This window comes from Drosophila bipectinata, chromosome 3R (assembly GCF_030179905.1).
Source record: "Drosophila bipectinata strain 14024-0381.07 chromosome 3R, DbipHiC1v2, whole genome shotgun sequence".
Classification (NCBI taxonomy): Eukaryota; Metazoa; Arthropoda; class Insecta; order Diptera; family Drosophilidae; genus Drosophila; species Drosophila bipectinata.
In genome coordinates this window covers 14104002-14129676 of record NC_091739.1, presented here as the reverse complement: position 1 = coordinate 14129676, position 25675 = coordinate 14104002, and the positions used below count along the sequence as shown (strand labels likewise).

Sequence of the window (25675 nt, the reverse complement as noted above, 5' to 3'; positions counted from 1 at the left end):
AGATTACGGAAATCAGTTTCGACTCTGACGTAGGCCAAGTTCCTGTCCGGATGAGTGGAATTTCATTAACAAATTTAAGCACTTGTGATAGTTTTGTTTAGAAAAGCTTGACAACAATTTAATTGAAAAATAATTGATTTTTTAAAGTGCAGGTAGTTCTTGACTTCAAATATTAAAGGCATGGCTGTTACTAATTAGTTTTTCCGACCCAATATTGGGGTGGCTCATTAAATTCTCCGTTCGGCCATTTTTCGCCAACGCTGTCCAATGGTATTATTGCATAAAATTTTATGGAAGGTCCGTGGCTTTTAACATGGCCATAAAAAGGGAATCGAAATTTTAATCAAGACACCACATCGTAATAGGAATTACGCCATCAACCCCTAGAGGGGATGCTGGACAAGGGATGCTGCCGCCACGGGGGTGGATTGCTCTAGAGTCTGGGGTTGCATTGAGGCCATTGTGTTCCACCGACGGTCTAATTGGTTGCTTGGGATTCCTGGTAGCAACTCAAAGAGAAGTGGCCCAGCATTGTTCGTGATGAATATTTACAATCCAGGCTTCTGTTTGAATTCCTGGGATGCTTTTATCAACCAATTTTATTGCATATATGCGAGATATCCATTATTAAAAGACTAGACAGAGTACTCTTGGGCAAGTATTTCGTTTATTCCATTAACTATCTTTGTGATATTTAATCTGCATAACCTTATGAGAAATTACACACTTTAGATTACTATCCACAATCCTCCACTTGCAATCGTATTGCACCAATGAGTTTTTCAAACTCCTTGTCGATTTATACAAAAATTCATTAACCACACAGTTTACGCATAAAGTCTATTTACAACGTACGTACTATTTAAAAATAATTAAATCTACGCTTGCTTATGTACAAGAGTCTACTTAATACCGTCAGGCTGTATCCTATATACACGTATCTTGTGCCTTTGCCAGCGCAACCGTTATCCTTTCACAGAGATCCCACTTTCTCCATGAGGTACCAGGGCAGGAAAACGGAGGCGGCCACCACGGCGACGCAGGTGGCGCACATGGCGACTGTGGCCGAGAGACTGGTCATGGAAAAGTGGTCCTCCTTGTCCTCCAGCTCCTCGTGCGGATGCTTCTCGAACTCCAGGACCTCCACGTCGAAGCGAAAGCGTACCTTGGACTCGGGCGAATCCTTGCGCCAAACTAAATGGCCCGAGGACTCGCGTCGCTCCAGGCTCCATTTGGGATCGAGGACTGAAAAAAATACATAATATTTAATATTTGAATTAATATTTGAAGTAACTATATTTAGCTACAAAAAATGTGTAGACTTTTCTACATTTTACTGAAAATCTGCCCCAAAAAGTATGCCACAATAATTTAAAAAACAAAATACTGAAAACTTGCCACGAATAATTTACACATATTTGTTACTTGGCTGCAGTTTTTTGTTTAATTTTTTTGTTTTCTTAAATTATAATATTTACCTGATCCAGTCATAGTGCCTTTTTGGTTTTCAATTCAAGAGGAAACCCTGAAATTGCACAAAAAAGCATTGAATAAATTAATTGAAATTCATAAATAGTCGCATTCGTGTACTGCCCGCTAGCCTGATCTTGGTGGAACCTGATCTGATACCCCTGTGACGAATCAAACGTTCTAGGTGAAGTTCGTCTAACTAATTAGCATTCCGGGCACACGATCAATTAGTGCTCACACTTCCCGACACTGGGGCGCTGAATTAAAATGGAACACGGCGGTTAAGTGTCTGACCCTGTCCTTCCCATTGCTCAAATGTCGCCAATAATAAATTGGATAGATTTTCCCAAAGCATATATACTTTTTCTGTATTATTCCATTAACCCCTGGCGTGAGCTCGGTTCTGACTAGACTTTGGTCTCTAAAATTCCAGTCTGCTTAATTTCTCACACTAGCAGGAAGGTGAGGAAGAAGCCACCTGACTTTTTTACTTTTCCCTGGTTTGCACGTTGCTGGCATTGATTTGGTTTTTGTCTTATTTTGTCATGCGAAAAAGTGGTGTGACACTTGTCGAGGCTAAAGACCAAAAATTAATCACGTCTCATACTCTTCACATTGTTGGCGAAAAGTTTATCACAGGCCAATCAATACTTGTAAATATTGTAATATTGATAAGCTTTTTAAATGGCAACCGACCAGTCCAATTTATTTTCCCATTTAACCATTACCTAAGAATTTCTTATCGGTTATTATTGTAGTTTCTACCGAATTCACGATAACTCAATAACAATAAAGGTGTCAAAAGTCTATTTGCTGTATCAGAGGTATTCTAATAGGTTTTTTAAAAGAACCCATGACTTTCCGCCTTTTTATTTGGGCAGAATCAATGAAAGACCTTGTCCATATTGAAATTAAAGTTTTCATTGCCACAGAAGACGATAAGTTCTGGACTTTAATTAAATTACCACTAGTCCTTATCGCCAGTCCACTAATTTTAATTCTGTAAGATGATAATATTCACCATTTGGATAAAAACAGATGTGGTAATAAAAACTTGCCATTTCAATGACGCAAAACGAATGCAAAGCAAAAATAAACTACATGAAAGCAACAATGAACCTTTTCTTATTTTTGTCTTAAAAATACCTGGTACTTGATTACTTATTTTAAGAATTCTCCTCCATAAATCATTGTCTCTAAAGTCTTTAAAACAATTCACACATGTTGGAAATTAATTTTAAAATTGAGGAATAATTTTTAAAGAAAATAAACGAGACTCCCTGGGACTACGAGGTATAAAAAATTCTGTACTGTGGGTGATCTCGATTTTGAATGCGATTTTTGCATATTTTACTTAGTTAACTGGGTGCTCGTATTTCGAAATGACATCGAGAAAGGTCGTCGCGCCAAATTAGCATTCACGCATTTGTGGGCTGCCCTTGAATTCCAGAATTACGAAAGCTTACAAAACCGCTTCCACGACATTTGTCTACTCATATGGATTTACAATAATGAGCCATACGATCCGATCCATTGGGTCGAAACTTCCTATTTTCAACACGTTTCGGTTTAAAAAAAACAAATAAATAAAAATATTAAACAAACCCTTGAGCAGGCGGGTTTGCTTACGTGGGGCAGCACTTTGTGAAAGTATCCACATTTCTAGTGTTCACCTTCTCACTTTTAGAATTCTATCTAAGACGTTGAGTGATTTGACAGTTTGATATTTTCATTCTTTCCCCGATCAGTTTTATTTCAGCACTTTTCGCAATCGAATGATAAACGTTAAACTTTTGCTATTGTTCGACCGATCGGACGGGAGAGTGATTGGCGAGTCAGACAAGATTTTAATGGACTTTGTCCAGTCAATTCCAGAGTTCTGATACACTCGCAGTATATATACGATTTTACTACGCAAGTATCTGCATTTAAACACACCAATTGGTTTTTTTTTTTTTTTTGCATGGAATTAAGACTCATACGATCGAGTATATTGGTGTTTTTTAATTGGGTTTTCCAATTGCTGCCACTGGCTGGGAGCTAGCTCTCTGATAAGATTCACAAAGAAAGAAACGCCAACGTCAGCTGAGCACTTTAATCAATGAACTCATTCGCCTCCCAGATGCCCACATACCACTTGAGCTCCTCCACAGTGGTTCGTCGCTAAAACAAACAGTGCATAGAAGGGTTTTATTTTTAAATTTTTTGCTAGCTTGATATTTGCTCATTTACTCAAGCATTTAAGCTAAAAACCGGCTTTGGCCAATGCCATTTCCATGCAAGTGGCGCAAGTCGTTCGCCACACTGTCGGTTTCACGGTAAAATGGTCAAAAGCCATGGAATAGTTTCCACAAGTGCGAATCGCAATCGAAACAAATCAGCATTAAAATTCACTGGAGGTAAACACGCGCCAACCACAGATAAGACCTCTTTCGTTTAATTGATGTACATATAAGAGGTATATACATATATATGGTTCATACTGATGTACAAACATAATCGTATGTTGTACGAGTTAATCAATAAATATGTGGGAAGTCAACGTTTAAGGTTTAGGGGGTCTTTATGCAGAGAGAAAAACCTATGGTGTCTAAACTTTTCAAATTTTAAAAACTTCCATTAATTTACCTTTAAACTACATAGTTTTTATTTAATTTATACTTTTTTCAACCTGACCTATTTAATGTTATACATTTTTTGCCTGTGTGGGAATCGATTTAGTGGGTATCTTTGGGGGTGAGGTGATATGATGGTGCCACTGGCAACCCGCGTAATCAATAAACTCGATTTTGTTTTTGTTATGCTCGCATGTTCGATTGCATTTTTATGTAAAGCTTGTTGTTGTCAAGTTTTTTTTTTTTTTTTTTGTTATTACCGCTGTGATTTGATATGATGACTGGATGTCGTGATTTGTGAGTCGAGGCCGAACACACCGATGTCGATTGAGAATTGAGAATTAGTCAACGCCACTCAAAATACACTCAAAACACACACTCGAAATGTCGAATCGGAACGAATCGATCTTGCTGATGTTTTGCCGCGAGCAGGCGCCGAACTATTGGGGTCTAGAGCGTGGAGCAGACTGTCGACCAAATGAAACGCTCGCAACGCTCTAGCCCCCATAGCCCCATAGCCACATCGCCCCAGCCCCAGCCCCGGTTCCCGTTCGTTACCCAGCTCCAACCCATACCCCAAGCGGTAGCGGTAATGGGTCCGCTGAGAGCGAAAGTCTACCGGGGGCTCGCCGCGCCCCCAATATTCCATCTGCGCTCTTGCCACTATACTATGTATGTATATATCTATGTCGGTGTATATATAAGCTGAATAACAATATAAATATGGCATAGTGGTTGCCCCGGCTGCGGCTGCGGCCACTTGTTCGAGTGGCTTACGGATTTGCGAGTGCTTATGGCCAATTAAATGAATGAATGAGTGAGTGATTCGCTTATTCAAAGCTCACTAAAAAGTCAAAGACAGATCTATTTTTAGCACACACTTGGACAATACGATCACTCCTTCGTTGTAAGCACAGTCAGACTTGTCTATGAGGAACCACAAAAATATATGTACCTCATTAATTAATAATAAAATATTTACGAATAACAATAAAGTATACTTTGTTAATTTTACTACTAAAATTTTAGTCATTTTCTAAGTAAACTTAATTTTTCATTATTCATTTTAATGGATAGTACTCTTTGTACTTTTATTACAAATGAGGATTTATGACCACTTTAATGACTATTTAAATAAATTTACGACAGACCGTGCCCACTAATAATTTAGATTTTTAATCCACACAAAGTTGAAATGTTGTTAGTTTATGAACTCTTAATAAAAGGGTTAAAATTAGACTTCTTTAAATGTAAATCACGTTTAATTTTAGGTGCATATTGTCACGTTTTCAAGAATATAAAATATGTAGGTAATGAAATCAATTCAAGGCACTCAAAATATAAACAACTTTTAAGTAAATTAATATATATGTATAAACATCCGCACTTATTCAAAAACAAACTTCTATAGAAAAATGTAATAATAGTAACGAAAACAACTCAATGAATTTCAAACCAACGACCTTTTATTTCTCTCTCTTAGATATATAAAATATTCTAACTTAGTACTTTAGTTTAGCAACGTGTTGAAGTGGGATAAGTTTTCGTTTAATCTGACCTTTATCTATGGGCCTATCAGAATACCAGTAATCTTAAAGTTTCTGTCAACCGATTAGGATAAGAAGAAAAGGTACCCCTTACTTCAGAAAACAATGGCAAAGAAAAGGAATTATTTAATATTACATTGCAGGGTATCACCATCAACAAAGAGGAAACAATAGAGTGTACTTTGTTTTATTGTTTACAGCTTGTATGTGCAGTCATACTTACTAATCTATGCACTTAAAGAAAGGGAGTTTAAAAATAAGGACTCATAATGATATAATTCTTAAAATCTTATGGTTTTGCAGGGCTCTGGTTTTTGGTTCGTTGAGGTAAGCAAAGGCTCAAATCTATTTTGTTTTTAAGATACATATAGATTATTTTTTGAGTGTATTTAAAGAGCTCTGGATTATTCTTTCCACCGACATGACAATTGTTTTAATACAAACACTCACACTGGAGCACCAGCGGAAAGAACGAACCGAGATAATCTTCGCTCGGAGCGAGAACCCAGTGTCATTTTTCCATCAGTCTGTCACCAAACTTGGAACCAAAATAAAGACGCTCTGGTGGCCTCTTCTTAAGAATAAGACCCAACCTAAACAGGAGTATATTGAAGCTACCAATCCTAGCCAGTTATGAAAACCCAGTGCCGTTATGTCCGGGACATCGAACTCTGAACGCTCCAACTCCGAAGACAGGTGAGACGCTTCGATACCTGGAGAAAATAAAGTGCTTTCAAAGTATAAAATATCCGGTGCAGTCCATCCAATCCCTGCCTGACGGAGGTACTGCGGAACTGTGCAAACATCCAATCCCTGGAAAGTCTAAACTACGAGTACAACGACGTTTATTTCAACGGTTCCAGTGAAGGCAAGATGATCTCACCGAATCCTTACTCCTTCAGTGGCAACATCTCCATCGGCAGCTGTCCCAGCGAGGATGTGTCCTTTACGGAGAGCATTCTGGAGGACAACGGACGCATTTCGCTGGCGTACGAGAACCTGAAGACCATTCCCCGGCGACTGGCCGACAAGTTCGCGGCACAGACCAAGTTCCTCGATCTAAGTCACAATGATTTCCAAAATCTCAAGTTTCTCTCCTTCTTCGAGGACCTGGACACCTTGATCCTGGACCGCAACACCAATCTTGACCTAAACACGTTTCCATATTTGCCCAGCCTGAGGATCTTGTGGTGACTTAAGGTTAGCTGAATGTTTCCATACTTAAACTAAGATTTCATCCCCTTTTAGGATCAACAACTGCGACATAGCCAACGTAACCGACTGGATACATCGCATCGAAAGGCAGTGCCCGGCTCTGGAGCAGCTCTCCTGCATGGGCAATCCTGGCATACGAACGGTTTTTGGAAACCAGGGACCTCGTGATTACATCCTGGAAGTGCTGCCCCAGTTGAAGTATCTGGATGGGTTGCCCATTTGTCAGAATAGTGGGAACGGTGGTCTAACCACACTCTCCTCGTCCCAGGGTCACGGTCAGGACTCCACCAGCTACTCGGAGAAACCACTGTCGGCCCCCTCACTTGTGTTCAAGGACTTTTTCCGGTCGAAGCCGTCAAGAAAAGCGCACGGAGGTCGGACCTACGGCAATGGCTCTTCGACGAATTAAGATTGGAAGAAGATTTGGATGGGAGGGGTATTCTTTAGATAGCATTCTGTCCCATTGTTGGACTATTTTTAACCGTCCGCTGGATTATCAGCGCTGCCCTCGGATGCCCTGCAGTCGTCGATTGCACCTACAGTACGATGCAAGTAAATATGTGACCGATAATCGTCATGGACTGAATGCGAGCACATATGCAAATGTATGCCGATGGACATGCACGAGCCTAGTGAGAATTAATCTAGTGCATTCAAGCAATTTTTACAATAAAGCGAGTCAATGGACTCTACGAATAGTCGAGTAAACAGTAGGTATACAATAATGAAATTAATGAGCTCAGTGACGTTAATTGTCCGCTAAATGGCACAGACATAAGCTGGTATTTTAAATAAATTAACAAATAAACTATGTATTAAACGCACAAGACATTGGAAACAAAATACAAAGTAATTGATTTTGCTAGATTTATTACAGAACTAGGTATTTTCGAATAACCCAATAGCATTAAGGGTATAATTTATCCGAGATTGAAGCCTACACCGCCGAATCGTTACCATCAAAAAAATACTATCTCGGATGCGCTGATTATAAAATTGTTGTGTTTTACTCCTGCTGTTGTTTTTTGTTTGTTTGTAAGTTTATCTTATGAAACAGAAACTGGGAACCCATTTCTGAGAATATTTGGAATCTTTCTTTTCTGGCATCTATTGCACATACGATGTGATGTCCATCAGTGCTTGTATTGGTCAATTCGATTTGATTTCCAGGTTTCCTAAGGCAGCTTCCAATGACAGGATAAGTTTGTCGTTGTTTTTGATCGTGGACTGTTTGGTAGTGTGCTCCGCAACCTGCTCAAGGGCCCAGCTGGCTAGTTTTTGCAGCTCCTTGCGCTTGGAGCTTACTGCTCTGGAGTTGGCTAAATAGTTGCAGCTCAAGTACAGACCGTAGAGAGCCCTCAAGTTACGGGGATTAAGCTTAAGGGCCTGCGAGTAGTAAGTGCGAGCCGATTCCACGTTCTCAACGCCTCCCTGTTACAAAATGTGAGTTATTTGCTTCAAATGCGGGTAAACCACTTTAGTTACCATTGTGTAGCGAATCTCCGCAAGGCGCTGGTGAATGAGGTGACTGTGGGGGTTGTGCAGCAAAACCTCCTCCATGCAAAATGCTGCTTTGCCGTATTCGCCTTCAGCCAAATACAAATTGCATAGCTCGTGCCAGGCCTCCTGGTCCGACATGAATCTAACAATGGAGATTAGGGAATTAAAGAGGGAAAACAATAGTTAATATAAACTTCATCCATACTTTTTTAGATATTCGTTCAACTCCTTGATAGTCTCTACCCTACGTCCACGGGCCTTTAAGATAGCAATCTTACGCTTCCTGGGCGCGGCATTAGTCTCATCCTTGGCAATTATGGCATCGAGCACCTCGTCCGCCTCATCGTACTGCTCCCGGGCCTCGTACTGCATCGCCTTGAACTTCAAAACCCGCAGACTGCCGGGAAACTCAGCGCCCAGCTGCTTGGTGCACTGAGTGGCGATATCGAAGCGGGCAGTATCCAGGGCCGCGATGATCACCTGCTCCAGGATCAGATGCCGCTCGTTGCCGGTCTTGTGCACTTTGTCCTCGAGAACCGCCACCCACAATTGAACCACCTCCTCGCTGTGGCGGGTGTTCTCCTCTCGCCACTTCCGGAACTGGTCACGCACATCTGAAAAATCCATTAAGGATGCAGTTAATGTCCACTTTTCATTCATTTTCTTTGGGTTCAAGGGGACACATGTCAAATTGGATTACTGACGTGGGCCCGGGTGGGAAAAGCGGAAAACTCACCCGACCAACTCATCTCTTCGTAGTTCAGCGACATGGTAGCTTCAGCAATTCAGGTTGTCACCTCAATTTAACTCAATTTTTCAATTGTAGCCGAAACCTGGCTCCAGTTATAAATTAAAATTAATTTAAAATTAGTGTGGCTGTGACGGCCCTCAGCTGTTTGTTTGTTTGTTCCAATTTTTCTTATTGTGGGAGCCCTGTTTCCCAGAGAGAACTAGTTCCAAATGTGACCAGTCTGGAGGTAAAAGAGAATCCCTACATCAGCTATGGTTACACTGAGCCAAATAAAATACAACCGAAAAAAACAACCTCCCGGCAGCCTATTTATTTAAATTCTTGTATTTGTCAGACTGAGGCTTCACATGTTGGATCCCACCAGCAGACGATAGCAGGCATCCAAGCAAACCGGAAGCAATTAAACAATGGGTCCGCAGCAGCTGAAACGCGCCTTTCTGGGATTCGACTTGAGCACCCAAAAGGTATGTGAAAATGCCTACGTTGTATCTTGTATCTTCGTATCTGAAAGCTACCAGTGCGTGGGAATTAGTAGCTTACTTGGTGGTGTTATTGGAAAAGGTCAGACGGAACTCGGCCGCACGGAACCTGTTTTCAACGCTCCCCCAAATATAAAACAATTCGCCTTATCAGTGACCCATTGACAAGGCCCGCCGACGGCTTATCGGCCCAAATAGTACAACTATTAGCATTTTTATTATTGCAAATTCACGTTCGAATGGATTGGCCCCCGCTCATTATCTTAACCACCCCAATAACTTTCACAAGTCCGGATGACGCCAGCGGTGACTCCTAGTTGCCCTCTGTCTGTTTGATCGTTACTTTTAAGGTGTGCCCCCCCTCCCCCACTCTTATAACCATTGTTTAACCCCCGCATCTCTATTTATTCTCCCCCAGCTGAAAGCCATCCTGCTCAGCTCCAGCCTGGATGTGGTGGCCTCGGCGGAAGTGAAATTCGACAGCGATTTGCCAGAGTTCCGGACACAGGGAGGCGCCAATCCGGGACCCAACAAAAATGAGTGAGTTGTGGATAATTGGTTTAGTTTGTAACCAGAGGGGTTACATGTAGAAGGGGGTTACATTATTATTAATTCCTCTAGCTGGTTATGAACGTGGCTCGTTTGGCTGTCGATTATTTTTAAAAACACCTGTTGATTTGTGGGAGGGAAACCCCTCCTTTGCACAGTAATTAAAAGGGACATTTTCGTATTGGTTTTGAACTCTCCAGTTAAATATAACTTCTTATAAGTTATATATCTAAGATATTTGCACTTTTTTTATACTACAATTAACCCATCCTCCTTCCCTCAGGTTCTTTGTACAGCCCGTGATGTGGGTAAAGGCCATGGACATTGTCCTGGACCGCCTGGTCATGCAGGAAGCTGACCTCAGCACAGTGGCGGCCATCAGTGGCTCTGGACAGCAGCACGGTTCACTGTACTGGTCCAATCACGGCGTCTCCACCTTACAAAATCTCGATCCCGATAAGTTCCTGCACGCACAGATAGACGATTCCGCTTTTGTTGTGAATCGGACACCCATCTGGATGGATGCCTCCACAACAAAACAATGTCTCGAAATGGAAACGGCTATTGGCGGTGCTGAAGCCATGGTGGAGATTACGGGTTCCAAGTGCTATGAACGCTTCACTGGACCTCAGATCCGAAAGATCTACCAGCAGAAGGCTCATGCCTACGAAGATGCCCGTCGAATCTCACTGGTTAGCAGCTTCCTGGCATCACTTTTCCTGGGCAATGTGGCGGGAATCGACTACAGCGATGGCTCCGGAATGAATCTGTTGGATATCCGTCAAAAGAACTGGTCCCAGGCCTGCCTGAATTCCTGTGCCCCAGATTTGGAAGAGCGCCTTGGAACGCCGGTCAGCCCGAATACTATTCTGGGCAACGTTTCCGAGTATTTTGTGAAGCGGTTCTCCTTCCCGAGTGACTGCAAAGTGGTGGCCTGCACCGGAGACAATCCATCGGCATTGGCCGGTATGCTGGTGGACAGAAATTGGTTAAGTGTGTCTCTCGGCACTAGCGACACCCTGATGATGAGCTTAAAAGAACCTCTGAACTGGCAGGAGGGCCACGTGCTCTGTCATCCAACCGAAATTCAGGAGTACATGGGTCTTCTCTGGTACGCATGAGAAGCTTTATTATATTATCTTGTAAATCCTTAATATTTCTTTACTTGTTTAGCTTCAGAAACGGTTCCCTGGTGCGGGAGGGAGTAAACAAGACGGAGACCAATGGTGATTGGCAAAAATTCAACGAACTTCTCGAATCCACTCCCCGTGGAAATTTCGGCAACATGGCCGTACACTTTAACGAAATGGAAATCATTCCAAAGGCCCAAGGAACAATAAGAATAAACAAGGAAAATCAAACTGTTATCAAGTAAGTCGTGAAAAACCCTAAAGCTATAGAGATATTGTAAAAATGGTAATAAACCTGATAAAAATGAAGGTTGCTTATCGAGTTAAGTTAGCCATAAAACTTGTAATTACACTGCAGTTGACTTAATTCCTAACTTTATTGATTTTTGTTTACAGATTTAACTCACCGCAAACGGAAATACGTGCCTTAGTTGAGGGACAGATGCTGCATCATCGCGCCGTGGCCGAAGACATGGGCCTGCACTTTGGGAAAGAGACCCAGATCCTTGCCACAGGAGGCGCGTCGGTTAACAAATCGATCCTCCAAACAATCGCTGACGTGTTTAATGCACCCGTCCACATACAGGTGGGTGATTAATAATATTTTTTAAAAACCAAAACATTTATATATATTCTTCTCTTGTAGACTGAAAGTGAGGCTGCTTTAATGGGAGCAGCTTTTAGAGCCGCCTACGCCTTGTACTGCCAGGACCTGGAAGAGGGAAAGACTGCTCTTTGCTACACAGATTATATCCTCAGTCTAACGCCCAATAAGCTGCAGCTGGTCTGTGAGCCCCACAAGGACAGCGAGTCTATCTACACTCCCATGCTGCAGCGGTATCGGAACATGGCCAAAGCCTTGGCTGGCGGAAAGACAGTAACGTGCGTGTGCTCTGACTAGCATGGAAATCCCAACGTAACATTCCGATTTTATACTCCAATCATTCCCCCCCGATTAACCTGAACCGATTTTTAACCTGAAAAGTGACTAAACTAAAGTGCAATTAACTAAATTCTGTGATTGACAATTTATTACAAATTTATGCGAAACCATTTACAAATAGATTTCTTCCATATGGAGCATTCTAAGTTTGTCGCATGGTTTTATTGTTAAGTGAGGTCCGTTTATTTTTTGCGACCACCGCGCTCCTTGACTTGTAAATGCACAGTGGTACCATTGACGAGGTTATAGAAAGCCATCGTATTGCTATCTTTGAAGAACATGCCCTGAAAATAATCGAGATATTAATTTTGTGTTATTTTTTAAAAATATTTTTATAAATTACCTCGTAGAAGATCTTTTGCTTGGCCGGTGGCATTCCAGTTTCCTCCTGTAGCTTCGATTTGAGAGTGGAAATAGGCTCGGTAAGGGGTAAAGAAATAGCTATCATCTGACCATTTAGCTTCCACTCGGACTTGTCCGAGTTGGGAACTTGGACTTGTATTGTCACAGGACTCTGTAAGTTAAGAAGAAAGGAATTAGACTTAAGATTCAATAGATTTCTTTAAAATACCTCACCTTGTGAGTGGCAATGAAGTCTGCCTCAGGAATCAAGTTATCCTCGGAGCGCATCTTTTTGGTTGGTGGCTCATCCTCCACCATTAGATCCACAGGCGGAGCGGGAGCAATCTGCGAGGGCGGTCCGCCAGCTTGCATATTCATATAGCCACCGGGACCACCTCCATAAGGGTTTTCTAAAAATATACTTGGATTATTCTCTGACCAGATCAAAGATCTATGCGAACTTACGCATCATGGGTGGCCGAAGTTGCATCAGTTGGACCATTGGTTGGGCTGGTGGCTGCTGATGATGATGAGATGGATGGTGCTGTGGAGGGGGTTGATGTGGCTGCGGAGGATGGTGGTGGTGCATACTGTGATGACCATGGTGACCTCCACCACCACCGCCTCCTTGGTGATGCTGATTCTGGTTGGAGTGGCTGTGCTGCGTCTTGGACGAAGGCTGTGGTGGAGCCGAGAGAGTGGCCTTGCTGCCAACCGGCTTGGGTCCGATCTTCTCCTTCTCTTCGTCCGGCAACAGCCCCTTGACCTTGTGGATCTGATGAATCTGCTCCTCCAGCGTGATATTGGCTCTGGCTGCACGCGTAGCAGCCTCCACACTGGAGGTGTGTCCGTCCCAGGTGACACGGTCGTCCTTCTTCGTCTCCTCCTCGCCCAGCTTCTTGCCGATCACCGTTTCCTCGTCGCCAACACCAAAAATATCCGTACGCCGCTCGGCCAGTTGCTTGAGACTCGCCTCGATGGCAGTTCCCGCTGCAAAGACGTTGTCCTGGTTGATCTTTTCCACGGTGTGCTTGTCGCGCTGCTCCACCCAGCGCGGATCCAGCAATCCGATACGCATGTGCTCCGATACCTTTGAAGCCGGGATTTTCTCGCCGGTAATTGGAGAGATGAGATACTCGTCCGTGGGCATTGGCGCTGGCTTTGGTTGTGTGGCCTTGGGATCGTATTTCTTGACCACCACTTTGTCGTGGGTGGGTGGCAGCATCGGTGCCACAGGCGGCTGAAGTTTGGACGTCGGAGTGTCCTCATCGCTGGAGGCCTCGTCCATGTCCTGCACCTGAGTGTTGTCCCGCTTGGCCCCTGCTGCCTGAGAGTAGGAAGATATGTTCTTCATCTGAATACCAACACGATTTTCCATTTGCGAAAGCTTGACACCGCCGCTTTCCAAATGGCCAGGCACCGGCGCGGCGTCCTCGTCGTCAGATTCGATCTGCATTTCAATGTCGCCCTCTTCTTCCATAAGACGCTCCTCCATTAGCACGCGGGCACCCACTTCGTCGGGATTTGTTGGTGGCGGAAAGTTTCCGGATTCAAAAGGCTGATAGTCCACAGTCTCCACAACCACAAAGTCGTGCCAGTCGATCTGGGCGTAGGCAACACGCTCCCGCTCCACTTTCTCTTCCTCACGACGCCGTTGAGCCTCCTGATGACGTTGCCAGTTGGCCCGGTATTTGACTTGGTCCAGCACATGGTTCATGCTACTTCGTCCCGGGGCGCTCTCGACCCGCAGCTTTCCCAGTAGATCCTTTGGGGGGATCAGCACCTTTGTGTATTGCTCAAGAAGTTTGGTAAAGTACTGAAAGAGTGAGTGCTGAGGACGCAGGAAGTCGAACTGAAAGTTTCGCTGTTCTCTGCTCATCAAATTGGTCAGGAACTGCCGACCATTACGGGCAACAAACTGAGCAGTTAGCTTCACAATATCCCTGAAAAGGATGGGTGTGGATAAATAATGGACTGGATCATACCAACTCGACTTACAAGTCCAAAGCAGAAATTGACGGCGGATCGGCAATGAATTCAAACTCCGGGGGAGGCTCCTTCGGCACAAACTGCTGCTCCACCACTTGCTTCAGTAGCTCCTGCTGTCGCTGCTGAGCGGCACTGGTCACGGCCAGTTGCTTCATACCAGCAACGGCAGCAATCCCGGCATCTGTATTGGTCAAATTAGGTCATTGGCTGCTTCAAAAAGGGTTGTACTGTAACCTTACCATTCCCCTCTCGGAACTCGTTGACTTTGTGCCGGTAGTATGCGTGGTAGGGATCGCCTCCGTTCAAGAAGTTAAACTTCGGGTTACCCAGCTCGTTCTGCCGGATTCGCGCCTCGAACTCCGGTCCATTGCGTGCTACAAAGCTGGCTGTCTTGTCAACGATATCTAATAGTTAAAACTGGGCAACTGAGTAAGCGGAAAACATATTAAGGCTGAAAACTAATTAATAATTAGGACAAATAGGGTTTATTAAGTGTCGGATGAAGTTTTATGTTTGTAAAAGGATGCTTCTGACTTCCGGCGGCGGGTAAATTATTCCAATAATGGGCCCCGACATTGGCTTGGACTGGTCATTGCCGAACTGCTCGTCGGTGGCTTCCGCATCTAACGCTGACATGGCTGGCGATATACTTCTCTTTTATTGATAAAATTCAATTTTCGGCGAAATATATTATTATTGTTAGACAATGCCGTTTGCGAAGGTGGAAAACATCAGAGACGAAAAAAACTCGATAAGTAATGGGTAAGAAACATCGATACATCTGAAGATGGAAAAGTACCGATAACTTTGTTTGCAGTAATCGGCGGGTTATTTAAAATAGCATACTCTTCAATTCGCCAAATTCTTGGCTGAAATACAATTGAAATCTTTGGAATAAGTATTTCTAATAATCACGTACTAGGACGTGCCACATTTTAAATAAATAAGCCGTGGTGCAACCGTGATTTGCATTTTACGTTTGTATTAGTAAGCACGGCTTTGCTTCGTCACATAAACAGATTGATTCACCCGACCTGGCCAGGTAATACAAAAATAACATTTGTTTACACTCGTACGCGACTTTTTTCGAGAGAGAGTCGATTCTAGAGAATCTCGACTCCGGTCATGATGATGAGCTTCATTGTGCGTGATAATGATCCGGCTCGGCATCGGCTTTATTTCACAGAGATGTGCTTTGTATTTCAGTTCCCCATGAGCCGCTGAGCCGTTGACACGGTTTCCACCCAGAACGGAATAAATATCTCGAAACGCAGTTCGAATCGCTTCCTTATCAGACGCTCGCGACGTGACTTAAATCCAAGTGACGTGTTTTGGGGTCCAGAACGTCTTGGGAATCACAATCGCGAATCGGGGGCCCTCCAAGTGTGTTTGTTCTGAGCAGCTCTCACATATATTCAGGAACAAAGAACAGTGCAATGGGTGGCGGAAAGTACATCTGCCTGCTGGGTCTCATAATAGGAGCATCTTTACTGCCCTCAATTAGCAACGCTGCCAGATTTAATTTTCCAAGCCGTAAGCCTAGTTATTTATAACTATTTAAAAATAAAATCAATAAGCCAACAACTACCATGGATACAGTCAATAAAAAATTTAGCTTTTTATTATAATTTTAGATGGCACAAACCGGAATTCTTATAGGCCTAAACGGCATAATTGAGTGTTTATTTTATACTTAATAGTTTATTTATTTGCCAGGAAGTTGTTAGCTGAGTTTAATGTTGAAGATTTAATAGGTAGTCCCCATTGGAACTATAGGCTGAGTGCAATTAGTAGACTTTCACTCTTTTTTCGACTTTCAACGTTCAAAGCTTAGGTTGTTATGTCATATGTATGTGGCGATGAGACTATATCTTTTTAACTATATGTATATTTTCAAAGTATTAGCTTGGAAATTTGAAAGACCCTTTATACAAAAAACACATTATGAAAACTGTGAGTTTTCCCAGCTTATCATTCTAACTTTTGAAGGCGTGAATTCCTTATCAAAGAAAATACATCACCGCTTTATAAATCCTCAAAAAAAAAAAAAACTATTACTATTTAAAAAACATCTCATTTTAATTAGGGAATGCACACCCGAGAATGACCCTAAAAATCTTTGAAAATTCCCTAGATTTAGATCTTCATTCTTTGAGTGACAAGCTTTTTCTTACAACAATGATCTTTGTGATATAGTAAGTAGTTTAGAATCGCCTTAATTAAATTGTTGACAGCGTTTAGATTGTGGAATATTCCAAATGGCATTTGAATTATTGCCAGGAAAATAAATCATTTGCACTTCAAAAGGAAATCTTTATTACAATTGAGCTTGAATTGTCGGTAAACTAAGTTCTGTCTTTCCAGCTAACAACAATTTGGGGCAAAATGTTAAATCGTACTTAAATAGCCTTCCATCTTCTAAATGGATTGAGCTTGTTAACTCAGGACTGGATTCAATCAACAGACAAAAAAGGTTGGTAATCATTACTGCGAGAAGAAATAGAAAAAAATTTAAGTTTTTTATTTTTTAGACTGGAAGACAATTTGCTGAATTCTGATATTACTGTCAAAAATGGCAGTCTTTCGCACACCCAACTTTTGGACACACTACCTAATACTGAATCCAAGAAGGACAGTGAAATAGCTGTCAAGATTTTAAAGTCCAGCTTGTTTGTGTACAACAGCCAGTGCCTGCCCCATGACATTAATGAGGAGCAGTGTCGCATCTACTTGGAGCAGAAGCCTCTTCCCGAAAGGACTAGTCTTCGCAGCGATTGCCAAAAACTGCTAAATGGCAACCGTGAGGGACATCATGCTTACAGAAGACTATTGGAGCCTTATTACAAGGATGGTTTCCATCGGGTGAGTGGCCTGAAAGCTCTATAACTCTATTATAAGATCTTAATCCTTTCGATATTTAAGATGTTCCCGGAGACTCGATCGTTTCCAGGACCATGGTACGTCAGTAGGGCCCTATATGATCCGGACACGACCCAAAATGCTCAACTGGTACAATCCTTTGAAAAATTGCAACTTAATTTAGGATTCGCACAATGGGCTCAGTTTGTGGAGCACGATCTAAGCAAACCCGTATCCCAGTCGATGAGTAAGTCTTAGAAAAAATAATATCAAAATAAAGAGTGGTTTAATATAATTTCTTATCTTTTTGTGGTTTTTAACCACATAGTCATGTAAACTATGATTCAACTTACAATCTTCAAATTTAAACCAAACAAAGTAAAACATCAGAAAAAAATAGTTGGTATTCCCCTTTTAAAATATATTTTTTTATTGCTTTTGATAAAAAACAATACAAAATATTTGTTCTTAGAAATTTTTTTTACAATTTTAAATCGTCAAAAAAAAATATTTTAATTATGGAAACAGGTTTCCTTTGGCATTTTAATGAGTGTTTCTAGGAAAAATGTGGACGATTTTAAATTTATTATTTTTAATTGGGTAAATATTTCTCCTGCTGACAGGCAACGGATCGCCGATAGAGTGCTGCAGCCGTGACCAGAACAACCTTCAGCCCCGGCATCAACACCCAGCATGCGCCCCAATCATCTACCAGCCCAGTGGGAAATACGACGTGCCCAGCTGCCTTAATTATGTGAGAAGTGCACTGGCCGTGGCCGACTGCAATTTTGGTGCTGCAGAGCAGGTGAGTGGGAAAAGCCAAAAATCACATGAAAAATATAAAAAAAACTATATATATGGAACAGCTCAACCAAGCCACTAGCTCATTGGATCTGTCCCAACTGTACGGCTTCACCACGGCAGCCCAGCATAAGATGAGGGTCTTCCAGGATGGTCTTCTCAAGTCCACACCCAGCGACTTCAAGAACAATGCTCTGTTGCCCATGACTTCGGACACGAAAGATGTGGAGAACTCCTTCTGCGCCTGGGGAGCCTCTAGCAACTCCACCTGCTTTGCAGCTGGCGACTCCCGGGTCAATAGCAGCCCCTTCTCCATCGTTATCTACACCATCTTCATGCGCAACCACAATCGTCTGGCAAGGGAACTGAAGGAGAGGAAGCCACGTTGGAGCGATGAACGCCTCTACCAGGCCGCCAAGGCGGTCAATGTGGACATCTATAGGCGGGTGGTAATGGAGGAGTGGCTGCCAGAGGTTCTTGGCCAGACCCAGGCCAACGAGGTGCTCGACACCAAGCCTTCCCGGGAAACCCCCAAGGAGATCTCCAACGAATTTGGTGCGGCCGCCATCAGGTTCTATTACTCATTGCTGCCCAATGAGCTCCGCAATCGCAGTAGTGATAACTACAATGATCTCTTTGAAGAGTGAGTTACTATTCTAGATTAGCTATTCATTCTTATTTGAAATGAAAATCTTACAGACATGGTCAGACCAATCTGTTTGTGCTGAAAAACGAAATCTACAAACCTCATCTGGAGTATACAACCCACAAGTTAAACGAGATCCTGGAGAGCTTGCTCCATCAGAGAGCCATGCAAATGGATGCAGCCTACGCCGAGAGTGTGAGTTGACCCTTTGAATCTATAATCGAACATATTTCAATAGAATTTATATTTTAAGGTTGTTTGGCCAAAGAACACAAAGCCCACGCATGCCGATATCCTAGCTTTCGATATCCAGAGGGGCAGGGATCATGGAGTGCAGCCCTATTACAAATATATGGAAGTTTGCAACGGTATTGATCTTGTGGATGATTGGAGTGACTTTGCGAGGTTCATACCTAAAGAGGTAAGCAATATACTGTAACGTAAGAGGCTTTTGCTATATGTTTCAACATATTTTTAGACCTTGGACAAGCTAAAAACTATTTATTCAAGCTGGAAGGATGTCGACCTAATTGTGGGTGGCATTTCCGAGACTCCTGTCAATGGAGCTTTGGGACCCACTTTCAACTGCGTTTTGGGTAAGTATTTTTGCATCTATTTTGACATTTTATATTCATAAATTCTCCTCTTTAGCTGAACAATTCCGGAATGTGCACCTTCAACACCGACGCAATCCTTTCCACGAGCATTCCTCCCTATTGTCGGAGTATTTGCATTTTAATGGCACAAAGCTACTTTGCCTGAACTCTGATTTGAGGTCGGCCTCGCAGAATATCTTCAAGTTGCCATCGGCCAGGTGAGTTTCTCGTTAATAGATCGGCAGTCACCTGTTGCTGGAGTTGAGTCACTGACGACAGAACCCTATTTGAATCTCATTTAATGATAAATAAAAGTATGCCGGGGTAGTGATAAGCTCTGGCAACAGCAATTATCAACAATACAACCATAATGATTGTTTGTGTTTGTTTCTTTTCAGCAATCTGCTAGTCAATTGTGACGATTTGGTGTAAAGGCTGATGCCTAGCGGGCGTAAGGCGTATATAGTACTCATAAACCGATTTTAGATTATGTTCCTAAGCCAAAAAACTAAAAAACTTTAATTTTATGATCAATAAATACCTCAAGGAAATTGCAAGTTTTGGTTTGTTTGTTTATGAAAGTAATTGTGTTTGTTTTAAGAAATTATCATTATAGTTTCAATTGTTAGAGTCACGCAATCAAAGTGTAATCAAAATTGTTGTCATTTTGTAAAGTATCAAGTATAGTATAATTAATGGAAGCTATGGCAATAAAGTTTCTTGATTGTTCCCAAGCCCTTTTAATATTTATTTTTCAATAAAAACACGTAATCTAGTAGATTCTTTTAAGATTTAAGCTCCAAAAATTCCGTTTAAGAATTCCAAATGATTCACATGCAAATATATTTTTAAAAATTTCTATCATACCATAGATAATAGAGGGAAATCGATGACTTTAACTGATTAATTAGTAATTAAATATGTCAGCGTGAACAAAGTGTGACACCCCACGTTCCAGACTAATGCACTTAAGACCCCTAACCAAACAAAAACAAAATATTAAATTTCTACATTTTTACACCTGCCTATCTTCAGGGACAATGTGCTGACCATTACCTTGATACGGACAGAAGTTTTTCTCTCTCTCTCCCTTCAAAGAGGTAAACCGTGTAGTGGCGTTACTATTATTTCTCTGTGGGTCTGATAAGATTGCCACAAGTGCCAATGGGCCAAAAGTATCGAGCGATACGATGCACAATCGCGACAATGGCAAACAGAGAGATAAAGCTCACTTTTGCTTTTTGCGATAACGCACCGCCTGAAACAATTTCTGGCAATCAATTAATGAGCGAGGAGCCAGCCAAGCCAGCTGATATCACCAACTCCCTTCGGGCCCGGCCAACAGAGCTGGTTAGTTGGAATTCGAATTGAATGCACAGCGGATCGAGAGTGCGAGTTCGGACCACGGGATCAAACAATTGGAAAAATCATTAAATAAATAAATAAAACATTGTGGGCCATCGTGCGAAGTACAAGGTAACCCAGAAATCCAATTGTCTCTTCTGAGACTATAAATCACGATCCCGAAGATACGATATCTTTCGGATCTGATGTCATGCCAGTGAAAGCCATCAATAAATCTCTGAAATCTAAAACTACGCCATGCGCTCCACGGGCTCGCAATAATTGGCCAATAATCATGGCCTAAAAATACATCAAACAACGCGATGTCCAGACCTTTATGTAATAAGTTTTCCTTAATGATTGCTTCATGTGCCAAGAATTTGCTGGAATTTGTGATAGCTGCCAAAGTAAAATAATGGCAATAAGGTGGAAAATAGAAAAAAAGAAAAAGCTATCGCAAAGTCAATGGCGTTTATCTAATCGGGCAGGTAGCTACCACACACAGGCATACAGGTGGAATATCATTCCTACATAGGCACCCCCCATACCCCCGGAATATAGTTATTATTTACTCGTAAAATCGTCATTTGGGGTATGTACAATTTTCTGATTTTCTGTCCGGCCGGACATGTTAAGGGGTCTTCGACCATCATTCGATACTTAAGTCCCTTCGAAGATGGTCAAGCCCGGCTATAGAACCTTGAAATATTTCCGGCCAATTGCGGTGATACATGGGTAAATATTGAACCTGATAGACAGGAAACTATAGCCGATACTGGCCAATAGATAGGCTTTCATCGTAGGCACTTGATTAAAGTGTAAAAATATATGTCTATTATTTACTGTCTTTGCCATTATCGTCTACGCAGGATGCCACGCAACGGCTACGAAAATGGAGTCCCTGCAGGGGACCTGGCCAATGGACACTATGACGAGATTAAGCCCACATATGCCCTGGAGCACTTGGCCACGTTTAAGCTTAAGAACGAGGCCGAAATCAAACAGCCCAAGGAGAAGATGAAGCTACTCATCGAACTGGACAAAACCGGAGGCATTTGGCCTCACAAAATGTTCATGAGCTTCAATGGCCAGTGGCTGGTGATGCTGGACAGCGAAATGAAGGAGATAGAGAACTTTCCTGGAAGCCTCATCACAGAACCCACTGCCTTCATCAGTGATGATCCCAAAGAAACATACAACAATATCCTCATCTTTTCGGTTCCCGGCATATCCCTAGGAAACACGGAAATGCACATCTTTCAGGTGGCAGATGTCAGTTCAGTACATTTGGTGGAGGATTTAAGACAGGTAAGTGGATATTAGTTGGTGTGGAAACCCTAGATTAATCATCTTCCTTCAGCTAAGCAAGGGCACTCCCATCACCGTGGATCGCAACAAGACGCCAATCCTCTTGCCAAAACCGGATAGGCCTCAGAACCATCAGGCCAAGGATCAGTATGGAATCGCAGCTGCAGTGGCCGGAATAGCTGCGGAAAAGAATGCACTAGACAGAGAGCAGACCGAAAAGGATGTACAGGTCCTTAATCACTGCTTCGAGGATATCGAGAGGTTCATGGCCAGGCTGCACTATGCCGCCGAAGCTCTCAACGAGCTGAAGCTCCGTAAGGAGCAACACAATCCTCATGGGGAAGGACTCTTGGTTCTGAGATCCCGTCCTCCCATTGAGAGCGAGTTCCACGACATCTTGGCCAAGACCAAGCTGGCCTTGATCTACTCCGTCCGGCTGCAGAATCACTTTACAAAGTCCACAGACCCAGTGCACAATGTCTTCATTTCTCTGAAAACCATAGTATCGGTCTGCAACGATATCTATGTTGACGCTGGCATCCCGGAGGCGGTGATGAATCCCCTCCTGCGTCGCGAAACCATCGCTTTCCTTAATGGCACTCTAGACTCCAATGAGAAGCAGTTGTGGCAGAGCCTTGGCCCCAATTGGACAGTGCCAAAGGATCAGTTCAAGGACCACAAGAGCTCCTACCATCCGATCTTCTACGACGACTGGTCACCGGATTGGGTGGTGGACGAGGAGGTTCAGTATCTGGCTCCGGCTCTGAAGAAGACACCGTCGCCAGTCCCTGTTCCTGTGCCCATTCCGGCAAGTCCTGGAGGCGGCAATCGCACTTGGCTGAGTCGCCTGGAGAGTCGAAATGTAAAGATTGCTGAAGTGGCATTTAACAAATCAGCCACCAACGACAAGGAACTGAAAGTTACCAAAGGGGAGTACTTGGAGGTGAGTTCTAAAATTATATTTATATTTAATACTTAAATTTGAAAAATATTTGACATTTCCTAAAAGGAAAGTTAAATAAAATTCAAAACGTATTCATATTAAGGTGCACAACAAACCTTGAAAAAATAAAACTTTTTGAACAAATATAAATATTTAAAAAAGTATTATTCAAATTATATTAATTGAGATTCAAAGCAGTTGAAATATTCAGCCAGTAATTGAAAGTGAAGTCATTTAATTTCAATATGTTCATTCCAATTAAATTGTAAGATAATAAAAATCGACTTGATATAGCTTTTTTTTAGGGTAAATCCAGTTTAAAATAAACTAAATCAAATATCAAGCAGGCAAAAATCAAAAGAATTAAACTTCAATAGGGAGTTTCCCAAGTTGTATCGTATTCTTTATCAGAGAAATTTTGTTACTCATAAAAATAAAAGTTATCAGTAAAACAATAAACCCAAATCATTGCAACAATCAAAATATACTTATGACATCAATATTTACTAAAGTAAACAATTACTGATTCCATTGAACTATATATATAAAAAATATTCTGCATCACTGTGATTTAGTTTATATTTTTAACTTTAAACAGATCTACTTGTTAAAGTATAATCTTATCTATGCGTCACCCTAGACCTACTTACCATTTCATATCAATTATCGGCTACTAAATCGAAGATATATAATCTATATTTCCCGTCGCATATTTAAACATATCTGTGTTATCATGTTGACCTTAGATTATTGACGACTCCCGTAATTGGTGGAAGGCCCGGAACTCCTACGGAAACATTGGCTATGTGCCGCACACTGTGCTTACGCCGTACAACTTTGAGCCCGGAGTGAATGGCCGGGACACAGAGTCCATTGCATCCATGGCGCTTGTGGAGAATGGCGCGGAGTTGAATGGCGAGGCAAATAATCCCATGTACCGCAACACCATGGCATTGTATACTGCTCCTGTGGAGCGGGAGTCCCAGCCACCCCTGACCAATCCCAACATGGCGCGTTCCTATTCGATGCCCAATGTACCCGTGCCGCCGCCAATGCCACCACCAAGCGACAGTCAACCACCCACTCCGAGCGGAACCCTCAAGAGGAACATGGCAGCTGCAGGAGCTCTGGCAGGTGGGAATAATAAATACTACACAGACTTTTATAGATTAATTTAGGAGTTCAAAGAACTAAGATAAGCTAATTTATAGACTTTTTCTTTGTCAGATATTTAGAGCCTTTTGGATTCCATTCATTATTGAACTCAATTATCAGAACGCAAATCATTTATCCATTAAATTGGCCAATAAATAGCCATAATAAATGCTCCCAAATTTGGTTTAGAGTTTAAGATTTCCGAAAACCAGTTTAAATTTATATTTATATATTTACCCTTCTCAGCCATGCGTGCCAGGAACGATTGCGAGGCCGATGACGATACCTACTACATGCAGGACGATGTGAACGACGAGCTGAGGGTCATGTTGCAGCAGCGACAGCGCCGCAAGGACTTGGAGATCCTGAAGACGCCAGAGATCTTCATCAACCAGAACTCGAAGCCCAAGGAGGTGGAGGAGTGGCTAAGGGGCAAAGGATTCTCGGACACCATTGTCAAGAGGCTGCACACACTCAGCGGCGAGGAGATCTTCGGTCTGTCCCCGCACACGATTGAAAGTTACTTTGGCCAGCGTGAGAGTCGTCGACTCATCTCCCAGATTGTGCTGCAAAAGAACTTCTGCGAGGTAACAAATATTAAACTTTTAAAAAGGATTTTTTTATTAAAATTCCCCATTTTTTTACAGTACAAAACCATACGATCATCGGAGCTCTCTGCCAAGTTGGCTCGTGCCCGCCAAAAGGCAGACCAGTCCAATGGCGATCCGAATGAAGTTTTCTAGGACTTCTTCAGTCCGAAAGCTCTATACTTTGCCATTTATTTATTTATGTGTAATGAAAATTGAGTGTTTTATGTAATATTACATTGTACATTAAAGAAAAAAGACAAAAAAGCACCTTAAACTAAATTTAAAGTTGAACTAAATCACGTACATAATTCCTGCATAATTATCACACTTACAACACGGACATGATTAATTATCCAAGAACATGCTTATCGTTACAGGAACCTTATATGAAACTGGTTTTTAAACAGCTTTAATACTGTGTTTTTCTTTTTCGACACACTTACATTTTTTTGCCTAACTTGGCGTCTAAACTGAAGCGAATCATAATAAAAATCACAGACATTCAATAAACCAGCTTTTGCAATGATATAAAGATGACCACTCAGTGTTTCATGCTTGAGTGGCCATAAAATATGAAAACCCCTAAGTGGTAGTCTTCATTAAATCCTAAATGAATCCTAAGTTCTGGCCGAAAAAAAACTGTGAGGGTGTGACTTGTCAGGTGCCTGGTTTTTGGCCATATATTCTGCGGGGGCAAAAAGTATGTTAGTCACGCGCCCGTGTATGTTCGCCCAATGTTTTGAATCTGTGAAGTCACATGTTTGAAGGCTCCCAACCGGTCCCTGGCGGAGACATGTGTTACATTTACGTGGAGAGACTCTTACGAACATTAAAAAATCAACATTTGTCAGTTGTCCGTTACGGATTTTGTATTCGGAATTCATTTTGATTTTAATTTCGATT

The 25675-nt window shown here is 42.2% G+C and overlaps 7 protein-coding genes and 1 long non-coding RNA gene across 12 annotated transcripts; 5 read left to right on the top strand and 3 right to left on the bottom strand.

Moving 5' to 3' along the window:
- Nucleotides 1-648: 648 nt before the first annotated feature.
- LOC108130056 (uncharacterized) lies at nt 649-4486 on the bottom strand. The gene is made up of 3 exons (XM_017248411.3): nt 4346-4486; nt 1479-1525; nt 649-1245 (listed from the first exon to the last, which is right to left on the bottom strand). The coding sequence occupies exons 2-3, from the start codon at nt 1489-1491 to the stop codon at nt 974-976; spliced, it is 285 nt and encodes a 94-aa protein (XP_017103900.1). The 5' UTR covers nt 1492-1525; nt 4346-4486; the 3' UTR covers nt 649-973.
- Nucleotides 4487-4546: 60 nt separating this feature from the next.
- Nucleotides 4547-5068, top strand: LOC138926788 (uncharacterized). Of its 2 annotated transcripts, none has more exons than XR_011443443.1 (3): nt 4547-4757; nt 4818-4902; nt 4948-5068. It is a non-coding gene; the product is annotated as an uncharacterized lncRNA (long non-coding RNA). The 2 variants fall into 2 exon arrangements; XR_011443444.1 differs by having other exon boundaries at nt 4960-5041.
- A 1002-nt stretch (nt 5069-6070) lies between these two features.
- Nucleotides 6071-7673, top strand: MESK4 (Misexpression suppressor of KSR 4). Of its 3 annotated transcripts, none has more exons than XM_070282206.1 (3): nt 6071-6328; nt 6535-6822; nt 6881-7673. In XM_070282206.1, the coding sequence occupies exons 1-3, from the start codon at nt 6285-6287 to the stop codon at nt 7254-7256; spliced, it is 708 nt and encodes a 235-aa protein (XP_070138307.1). In that variant the 5' UTR covers nt 6071-6284; the 3' UTR covers nt 7257-7673. The 3 variants fall into 3 exon arrangements, with proteins under 3 accessions (XP_070138307.1, XP_017103789.2, XP_017103788.2); XM_017248300.3 differs by having other exon boundaries at nt 6496-6822; XM_017248299.3 differs by having other exon boundaries at nt 6391-6822.
- A 24-nt stretch (nt 7674-7697) lies between these two features.
- Nucleotides 7698-9269, bottom strand: EMC2A (ER membrane protein complex subunit 2A). Its single transcript, XM_017248298.3, has 4 exons — nt 9084-9269; nt 8553-8961; nt 8333-8489; nt 7698-8278 (listed from the first exon to the last, which is right to left on the bottom strand). The coding sequence occupies exons 1-4, from the start codon at nt 9115-9117 to the stop codon at nt 7997-7999; spliced, it is 882 nt and encodes a 293-aa protein (XP_017103787.1). The 5' UTR covers nt 9118-9269; the 3' UTR covers nt 7698-7996.
- A 79-nt stretch (nt 9270-9348) lies between these two features.
- On the top strand, nt 9349-12345 carry LOC108129666 (xylulose kinase). The gene is made up of 6 exons (XM_017247851.3): nt 9349-9562; nt 9996-10117; nt 10410-11237; nt 11300-11497; nt 11653-11842; nt 11903-12345. Exons 1-6 carry the CDS (start codon nt 9506-9508, stop codon nt 12155-12157), a joined length of 1650 nt encoding a protein of 549 aa, XP_017103340.1. The 5' UTR covers nt 9349-9505; the 3' UTR covers nt 12158-12345.
- Nucleotides 12266-15280, bottom strand: Sf3a1 (splicing factor 3a subunit 1). The gene is made up of 7 exons (XM_017247846.3): nt 15058-15280; nt 14770-14934; nt 14540-14711; nt 13007-14484; nt 12776-12951; nt 12543-12713; nt 12266-12483 (listed from the first exon to the last, which is right to left on the bottom strand). Exons 1-7 carry the CDS (start codon nt 15164-15166, stop codon nt 12382-12384), a joined length of 2373 nt encoding a protein of 790 aa, XP_017103335.2. The 5' UTR covers nt 15167-15280; the 3' UTR covers nt 12266-12381.
- A 450-nt stretch (nt 15281-15730) lies between these two features.
- Nucleotides 15731-19989, top strand: Irc (Immune-regulated catalase). The gene is made up of 11 exons (XM_017247849.3): nt 15731-16063; nt 16895-17003; nt 17062-17392; nt 17453-17636; nt 18013-18194; nt 18256-18833; nt 18890-19031; nt 19090-19257; nt 19315-19432; nt 19488-19650; nt 19831-19989. The coding sequence occupies exons 1-11, from the start codon at nt 15967-15969 to the stop codon at nt 19862-19864; spliced, it is 2106 nt and encodes a 701-aa protein (XP_017103338.2). The 5' UTR covers nt 15731-15966; the 3' UTR covers nt 19865-19989.
- A 750-nt stretch (nt 19990-20739) lies between these two features.
- LOC108129663 (epidermal growth factor receptor kinase substrate 8) lies at nt 20740-25034 on the top strand. 2 transcript variants are annotated; one of them, XM_017247848.3, is made up of 6 exons: nt 20740-20908; nt 21646-22084; nt 22137-23027; nt 23774-24161; nt 24429-24769; nt 24830-25034. In XM_017247848.3, the coding sequence occupies exons 2-6, from the start codon at nt 21647-21649 to the stop codon at nt 24923-24925; spliced, it is 2154 nt and encodes a 717-aa protein (XP_017103337.2). In that variant the 5' UTR covers nt 20740-20908; nt 21646; the 3' UTR covers nt 24926-25034. The 2 variants fall into 2 exon arrangements, with proteins under 2 accessions (XP_017103337.2, XP_017103336.2); XM_017247847.3 differs by lacking the exon at nt 20740-20908 and adding an exon at nt 21438-21511.
- Nucleotides 25035-25675: the final 641 nt, after the last annotated feature.